A 9192-nucleotide genomic window follows, 5' to 3' on the forward strand; every position below is an offset into this window, starting at 1 on the left:
ACTATAAACTGGGTGGTTTGAGCCCTGAATGCTGATTGGCTGACAGCCGTAGTATATCAGACATTTTTACTGGGTGGTTCGAGCCCAGGAATGCTGATTGTCAACATTGCCAAGCTGTGGTATATTAGACAGTATACCACCAGTATACAACATTTATTTTTACTGCTCTAATTACATTGGTAAGCAGTTTATAATAGCAGTAAGGCACCTCTGGGGTTTGTGGTATATGGCCAATATACCACGGTTAAGGGCTGTATCAAGGCATTGTGTTGTGCATAAGAACTGCCCTTAGCCATGGTACATTGGCCATGTACCACACCTCTCCAGGCCTTATTGCTTAATTATAAAACATGTTTTGCTATGAAGACGTGACGTTACCTGATGCCAGTTCAGCACCATGGACAGTTCCCCTCAATGCACTGCAGTGAATGGATGAATACCCAGTCTTAGAAGTGTATGAGTTGTTTTTATTTGGTTCAATGACTTATCAGTCCAAAACATACATACATACCACAGAAAAACACAATTCTTTGAATATGATAAACTGAGTACTACCGGACTCCCTGTTTGATGGAGTAGTTTAGGTGAGTTTTATCCGCAAACCAATAAACCCCTTTATAGTGAATGTGTTCATTAACCCCCCTTGGTTTTATGTGAGAAGTACAGAGTGAATGGTTAATTAAGCTACGTTTGAAATGATGTGACTCATACGCATGGCTGGATATCTACATTACAGTACAGGTACTACAGGCTCACATTGACAAAACCACTAAAATACAACACTAAAATGCCCGTAATAGTGAGAGATATCAACATCATATAAAGCTGTTATCATTTTTTATTGATAGTTCTTCCTATGAGGTATTCCAGTTTCTTCTTTGCTTTGGTCATCAGCCTTTCAATCTGGACAGCCATCAACAGCTTTGCTCCATTGAACTTTGCAGTCCCTCCTTCCTCGTCTTTCTTCTGCTGGGGGAATGTACTCAGCCTCAAGGGTAACATGCGTTCTGGGGATTCACAAAACACATACAATAAATATGGCTGCTGGGTGACTGTCACAAATGACTACAGTGAATGATGGCACATGAACTGAGGCAGTGAACTCTCGTGCTGAAGTAATGTCATAATTAGAATCATTCGATTCAGTCACGGGATCATCTGATCTACAGTTGTTTGAACTTCATTGAAATACAACCGCAGGTGCCTTTATGCCAGCACTATTCCAATACTGGTGATAGTAATGGCAAAGCCTGCCCTCTATATAAAGACCAGAGTTCAACAGCCCTCCAATGAACGGGCACTTCACATCAAATGTATCTCTACTGTACGTTAGGGTCTATAAGTCTGACGGATAGAAGCTCACCTTTACTCTCCCACCGGGAGACCTCTGCAGGTCATAAAGGAAACACGAAAATAGCACAAGGTCACAAGGCAGTTCAAAATGACTTTAAAATGTGCATAACACAGACTATGTTTCATTAGAGCTGAACACTGCGGTGTATGCCACTAATATGTATTTAAAAATGATATCCTATAATGTTTTACTCACACATCTGCTCGTGTAATGGGGTTGATTTTGTAGAAGGGAAAAGAGTTGATGGATTACATTAGTAACATTGAATAGCAACCTTAAATGAGTAGAGAGAGAGACATTGCACCCTCATCACATCAGTTCTGCTTTGACAGTCTGTTAGATATGGTAAATCCTATTATTCATTAGGTAACACTATTACTTTACCTTGGGGTTTGGGGTTCATGAGGATCAAGGGGAGCTCCACCTGTACGTCACTGGCTGTGAGACCTCCCAACAAGCTGAATGGGAGTGAAGAACATCATTGGTTAGCGTTTAATATTGTCCTCAATTTCAATGTAAAACATGGCATTGGCTTACAGGCAAACATGTATTTAATCTAAGACTTACCCTCCTGAAGACACCATCAAGTTGACCTTGATTTTGTAGGAGACCAAGATTCCCAACACTTCTTTATCCATACCGTCTCTCATACTGATGAGGAGAAAGGAGAAGACAGAGATGGACTCAGGTTGTTTGTGTCTAGATTTGAATGTGAAAATAATGTAGACTGCCACTCACATAGTGTTGGAGGCTAGGTTTGTGTCCTCATCCTTCAGTCTGCCGTCCAGCGCCAGACCGCGCTTCTCCTTGTTGTCGGCCAGTAGGGGGATGATGGTGAGGGATTTATCAAATGTGCTATTGGCATCTATTGTCTCTCTGTAAGAGAAGGTTGGAGATGTTAGTGGATCAGGAGAAGAGCACTTCTTAGAAGATGATGAGGAGAGGGTTGGTTTCTGTCTACTCACCCAAACTCTTGACAAAGTACGGTTTTGGTGTATTTGTCCGCGGAGTAGAGCACCACATCTGTAGTCTGGTCAACTGGAGGAAAGAGCCCACTGTTATAAACTTAAGTATAGTATTTTAGTTCTACCATTCAGAGTCAGCGGTGATAGACTTACCTGTGACTTTAATTTTTGTCACTGTTTTGGTGGTTTCATTCTTGACTTTGACGTTGACATTGATCGGATCTCCATGGTAATAGATCTGATATCAATATAAGAAAAACAATTCACTGTTTGCAACCCCTTTTTGTCATGTATTCTAATATAGCTGCTACAGTATATGCGCTGTAGAAGCCGGTGAGGATTTCTGTTTAACTCACCTCCTTATCCAGAGAGGCCTCCAGGTGGACAGGCTTGTCAGACATCATGAAGCTCTTGCAGATGTCAGCCTTGGGACCAGGAGCACCAGTTGCATCTGGAGCAAACTGGATCTTACGGACGATCAGACGGGCAGTGTCTCTACAAGGATGGAGGGAGGGAGGGAGGGAGGGAGGGAGGGAGGGAGGGAGGGAGGGAGGGAGGGAGGGAGGGAGGGAGGGAGGGAGGGAGGGAGGGAGGGAGGGAGGGAGGGAGGGAGGGAGGGAGGGAGGGAGGGAGGGAAAAGTGTCAGAAAGAAACAATTGTTTTTACATGTAGATGTAGAATTTCCATGTCTTATTGTGTAAAGTATTTCAATAAAAGAAGACAAGTATTTGGACAGCCACTCACTTCTTGTCAAGTTTCTCTTCTGGGTCTGCCACATCTGAAATGTAGGTCTTCACTTCAAAGTCCACACCGCAAGCCTAGGTATACACAAAAGGCCAATGTAAATATCATGAATCATTGAATATAATATATCTGTGGTAAAAAAAATATATATATATAAATAGCAAGGCAAGTGCCTACCTTTCCAGCATCATCTGGTCCTGGCTGGAGTGTGACAGAGCAGGGAAGGTTTACGGGAATGTCGAAAGTGAAGGCATGGCCCTGCTCTCCTGCCTTCTTGAGCAGGCAGTCATGCATGGGAGTGAGGGTGGGTTTGTGGTCAGCAGCAGGGTACAACTGGAGGTGCTTGAACCAGATGTCTTTCCTGAAGGACAGTCCAATGACATCCAGGTCCTCACGGCCATAACGGAAAGCACAGGCCAGCTGCACAAACACTAGAGACCAGGATAAACATTAGAGACCAGAACAAACACTAGAGACCAGGATAAACATTAGAGACCTGAATAAACACTAGAGACCAGGATAAACACTAGAGACCAGAGTAAACACTAGAGACCAGGATAAACACTAGAGACCAGGATAAACACTAGAGACCAGAGTAAACACTAGAGACTAGGATTAACATTAGAGACCAGGATAAATAATAGAGACCAGGATTAACATTAGAGACCAGGATAAACACTAGAGACCTGAATAATCACTAGAGACCAGGATAAACATTAGAGACCAGGATAAACACTAGAGACCAGAATAAACACTAGAGACCAGGATAAACATTAGAGACCTGAATAAACACTAGAGACCAGGATAAACATTAGAGACCAGGATAAACACTAGAGACCAGGATACACATTAGCCAGTGTATAGTCATTCTGCAGGACTACTAACATTAGTAACTTATCTGTAAAGAATAGTTTTGTAAAATAATGTGTACCTTTCTTGCCTCCAAGGTCTGCAGGATCAATTTTCACCACTCCCTCTGTAACAACGATGGGTAGAGATGTTAGAGATTTTCCCCCCAACACAAATGTCTAAACTTACGATACAGAAGTGCCAAGTGTAAAAGTAAGAGTTACCAATGGGGTCCACATTCTGAACATGGTCGACGTAGTCTCTCTTTCCCAGGTAAAGGGTAAGCTGAAGACAGGAAGAAAAAAATGGTCAAACAAAATGTTTCTGGAGCTCTATCACACTTATCACAAATAGGTGATGGTCGGTATTTCTATGGGGCAAGTATTAGAGAGACAGAAAAGGTTTTCACTTACTGCGCCATTCCCAGAGGTTTTCTTGTATACCCTGAGAAAATAGCAAACTAAACGGTCAGCAGTGTTTAAAACATTTCTCTGTCTTACTTTAGTGACCAAAGTGGCACATTCTGCAAGGATTAAACACTCAATGTTAATGTCAAGTAGTGAAAAAACAAAGGTTTATCAGAAGACAAATTATCAATCAACAGTCAATCAAATGTGCGAAGGTATGCAAATTATAATGACACAACCCAATATAAACATATTATTTATACAAAATGATGATAACTGACATGTTTTGTCCAAAATGCTTCCTAATCCTGAATGTTTGGAGATGTGTTTGTCAGACCATACTGAGGGCAGCAGGTATCAGCCAGGGTCGTACATTGTCTTACATGAGCAGATCTGAGGAATTAACCCTTGAGTGTAATATTACCTAACTGGCTGGATTTGACTCGGGCTGTAAGCCCCCCTGAATGAGTGACCATTCACCACGTAGTGCTTGTGGTATTCAAGGGCACTCAAGTCAAAGCTGCACCTTGCCTGCCTCTCTCTCGGATCCTGTTGAACTGACTGGAGCCCTCCTCTCAGTAGTCCTCAGGGAACCTATTATTAAGAGTGTATATAAAATAGAGGAATGTTGCTACCTCTCAGTAAAAAACGTTTGGAATTCTTCCCATGTGTGCTTCTAAAGCACAGTGAAGATGAGGAGGTGCATCTAAGGACATCTACTCTGTGACACCTTTGATAGTCAAAGTGTGATGTAGTGGGTGAGAGAACAGGTTCATTCAATAGATCCATCTGCCTCTGTGCTCTCACAGATTAAGAGGCTCTTTGGGGCATGGTGCAAACAGCCAATTACATTGGCCAAACAAACAAAACACAGTTTTACTAGTAACATAGTAATAGTAATATAGACCATGTACGACATTCAATAACATTGCAATGCTATCAACATGTAGTCGGATTGAAAATCAGGTGGGGGCTTACTTAGACATTTTTCAGCAATTTCAGGATTTTTTTCTGTGGAAGACAAAACAAAACAAAACAAAACGTGTGAGTTCATGAAAATGACAACAAGAAGTGAATCTCAATCACAATCAGGCATAACCCCTGATTCACCACTGAGTTACGGATGAAAGGATGCTGTATCTGTGTTGAGTGACAGGGAATAATCTGGTGGAATGAGATTACAGCATCACTGTTAGTTGTCCTGAGCCAAATCTTGGCTGGGGTTTAGCTTTTCAAAGTACTGCTGCTATTGACAACGCTCATCTAATAGACTGCAAGGGCACAGAGACCCTAACAGTAGCTAAACGTAACCTGGGCAGGATTTACAAGGTAGCACATTCTTCTGTAATACTCCATTCTAAACAGAGGGGTTTCATCCTCTCGTCCCTGGTGGATTACGCATATTGACCAAGGTTTCCCAAAAGCATTCACAAGGTCACAGGGTCACAAGGTGTCTTATTTTCCTGAAACATTTACAGCGGATAGATGAAGATAATAAAATGAGATCGTAATAGTATCAATACTCATAAAAGGAATAATAAGAATTTTCTCATTTTAGTCTAACCCGAAAAATAAGTTTAAATCCACTATTGACATTCCTCTTGTTTGTATTTTGGGACTGTTTCACTTTCAATCCTCAACAATGTTGCTGTCCATTTTCCAGATCTCAATACAAGACCAGTATTCAATCAATTACAGTGGATTCCTGGATAGTGCTTCCAGAAGTGTCCCAAATGGATACGCCATGCACAGGAGGTTGGTGGCATCTTAATTAGGGAGGATTGGCTCATTGTAATGGCCGGAGCGGAATGAGGTGAAATGGCATCAAATGCATCAAAAACATGGTTTGGTCCTCCCCTCAGCAACCTCCACAGACACCATGGTATTGATGACCATGGAGAGCGGCCTTCTTGAGTTGCATTTGGAAAGTGTTACAGGGACTACCTGTAGAGTTTACAGGTAGTAGTTGACTATATTTCAGTAGTAAGAAGTTAAGACTGGATTGTCAGCAGTCAGCTGTCTTTATCAGAGAGATCTGTTCCACAATGTAATAGCAGCACATTTCTCCTACAGATGGTAGACACTGCCAGTAGGCAACCAGACACTGCCAGTAGGCAACCAGACACTGCCAGTAGGCAACCAGACACTGCCAGTAGGCGTCCAGACACTGCCAGTAGGCGACCAGACACTGTCAGTAGGCTACCAGACACTGCCAGTAGGCAACCAGACACTGCCAGTAGGCAACCAGACACTGTCAGTAGGCTACCAGACACTGCCAGTAGGCGACCAGACACTGCCAGTAGGCTACCAGACACTGCCAGTAGGCTACCAGACACTGCCAGTAGGCTACCAGACACTGCCAGTAGGCAACCAGACACTGCCAGTAGGCAACCAGACACTGCCAGTAGGCGTCCAGACACTGCCAGTAGGCGACCAGACACTGTCAGTAGGCTACCAGACACTGCCAGTAGGCAACCAGACACTGCCAGTAGGCAACCAGACACTGTCAGTAGGCTACCAGACACTGCCAGTAGGCAACCAGACACTGCCAGTAGGCAACCAGACACTGTCAGTAGGCAACCAGACACTGCCAGTAGGCAACCAGACACTGCCAGTAGGCAACCAGACACTGTCAGTAGGCTACCAGACACTGCCAGTAGGCAACCAGACACTGCCAGTAGGCAACCAGACACTGCCAGTAGGCAACCAGACACTGCCAGTAGGCTACCAGACACTGCCAGTAGGCGTCCAGACACTGCCAGTAGGCGACCAGACACTGCCAGTAGGCTACCAGACACTGCCAGTAGGCAACCAAACAATGCCAGTAGGCGACCAGACACTGCCAGTAGGCGACCAGACACTGCCAGTAGGCGACCAGACACTGCCAGTAGGCTACCAGACACTGCCAGTAGGCTACCAGACACTGCCAGTAGGCTACCAGACACTGCCAGTAGGCTACCAGACACTGCCAGTAGGCGACCAGACACTGCCAGTAGGCTACCAGACACTGCCAGTTGGCTACCAGAAACACTGCTAGTAGGCTACCGGACACTGTCAGTTGGCTACCAGAAACACTGCTAGTAGGCTACCGTGCACTGCTAGTTGGCTACCAGAAACACTGCCAGTAGGCTACTGGAAACTGCCAGTTGGCTACCAGAAACACTGCTAGTAGGCAACCAGACACTGCCAGTTGGCTCCCAGACACTGTCAGTAGACTACCAGAAACACTGCTAGTAGTCTACCGGACACTGCCAGTTGGCTACCAGACACTGTCAGTAGACTACCAGAAACACTGCTAGTAGGCTACCAAACACTGCCAGTAGTCTACCGATCACTGCCAGTTGGCTACCGGACACTGCCAGCAGGCTACCAGACACTGCCAGTAGGCTACCAGACACTGCCAGTAGGCTACCAGACACTGTCAGTAGGCTACCAGACACTGCCAGTAGGCTACCAGACACTGCCAGTAGGCTACCAGACACTGCCAGTAGGCTACCAGACACTGCCAGTAGGCTACCGGACACTGTCAGTAGGCTACCGGACACTGCCAGTAGGCTACCGGACACTGCCAGTAGGCTACCAGACACTGCCAGTAGGCTACCAGACACTGTCAGTAGGCTACCGGACACTGCCAGTAGGCTACCGGACACTGCCAGTAAGCTACCAGACAATGCCAGTAGGCTACCAGACACTGCCAGTAGGCTACCAGACACTGCCAGTAGGCTACCAGACACTGCCAGTAGGCTACCAGACACTGCCAGTAAGCTACCAGACAATGCCAGTAGGCTACCAGACACTGCCAGTAGGCTACCAGACACTGCCAGTAGGCTACCAGACACTGCCAGTAGGCTACCAGGGATTTAACCCACTGCCATTTCCAGTATCAGATATCAATGAATTAGATTGAGTAGCTATATGCCTGAGTGTTGTACATTTTACTGCAATTACAGGAAGGATGCTATGTTACTTTTCTATCATTGACCTGAGTGACAAAAATAATCCTTACAATGTAATTCACTTAATACCTTTTACTATCCCCTACTAAATCTGACTGACATGGGTATTAACAGGCCAGACAGGAAAGACCTAAGTGTTTACGAAGTCAGGGTTGAGCTATTCCATGCTACAATAACATTTGAGGCTCCCAATTAGACAGTGCGTAATGTTCATTGAAGTGCAATAATTGGTTTGCTACAAGTTGAAACATGTACCAACTTATTTTCAACTATATTACAGCGGTTTAGACAGCATCAATACTGGTTTAAAGCCAGTTGAAAACTGTGTAGGCATTGAAAGTTTCAATTATTCTACCTATTTGCAGTTAGGACGTTTGTTATAATGTACTTCTGCTATTCACAGAGTAAGGCTTTGTCTCTTCTGTCATCTGTCTCCTTCTACAAAACTACAAAGCTGTGAAGCAAAAAGAATGGTGATGTCTTACCTTTCTTAAAGCTATCAGTGTTCCACTGACGTTCAAATCCCTAGTGTTCTGTGGTTAGAGTGCAGTCTCTGACTGTTGACATCACTCTTTATAGCCGGACCTCTGACCCCTCCCCCGACTTAACTTTCTTGTTTAAGATGCTGTTGTCTGTCTCTCAATCCAATTATTCAATAAGCAAACACCTTTTTTTTGACAACATATGGTTTAAAAATACCACAGCCAACTGATTTAAAACGTGCATTGCACAGTAAAGTACTCCCAGGGACAGAGACATGACCTTGATCTATGGTAAGTATAAAACAACAGTGATTCTCTAAAGCCTGTTGTTGGTCCCGTGGCTTACAGTATGCTGAACGTCTAATACTCACAGGGTTTTGCACTCTATAGGAAAGAGGCCTACCTTGGTAATTGGATACAATACTTTGTAAATTA

The 9192-nt window shown here is 44.3% G+C and overlaps 1 protein-coding gene across 1 annotated transcript; it reads right to left on the reverse strand.

Moving 5' to 3' along the window:
- Positions 1 to 446: 446 nt before the first annotated feature.
- LOC110510141 (arrestin-C-like) lies at positions 447 to 8985 on the reverse strand. Its single transcript, XM_090226560.1, has 14 exons — positions 8761 to 8985; positions 5298 to 5330; positions 4326 to 4356; positions 4137 to 4197; positions 3995 to 4039; positions 3241 to 3494; positions 3064 to 3137; positions 2676 to 2814; positions 2473 to 2557; positions 2320 to 2392; positions 2093 to 2230; positions 1922 to 2005; positions 1364 to 1812; positions 447 to 1007 (listed from the first exon to the last, which is right to left on the reverse strand). The coding sequence occupies exons 2-13, from the start codon at positions 5303 to 5305 to the stop codon at positions 1710 to 1712; spliced, it is 1095 nt and encodes a 364-aa protein (XP_090082686.1). The 5' UTR covers positions 5306 to 5330; positions 8761 to 8985; the 3' UTR covers positions 447 to 1007; positions 1364 to 1709.
- Positions 8986 to 9192: the final 207 nt, after the last annotated feature.

Source organism: Oncorhynchus mykiss, chromosome 29 (genome assembly GCF_057628025.1).
Source record: "Oncorhynchus mykiss isolate SJ-2025 chromosome 29, ASM5762802v1, whole genome shotgun sequence".
Lineage (NCBI taxonomy): Eukaryota > Metazoa > Chordata > Actinopteri > Salmoniformes > Salmonidae > Oncorhynchus > Oncorhynchus mykiss.

Excerpts from the sequence above, each read along its gene's own strand:
- LOC110510141 (XM_090226560.1), bottom strand. Across the intron at positions 4,198-4,325 it reads AAACCTCTGGGAATGGCGCA|CTTACCCTTTACCTGGGAAA; the intron begins GTAAGTGAAAAC and ends TCCTGTCTTCAG. Across the intron at positions 2,393-2,472 it reads GACAAAAATTAAAGTCACAG|TTGACCAGACTACAGATGTG; the intron begins GTAAGTCTATCA and ends TCTTTCCTCCAG.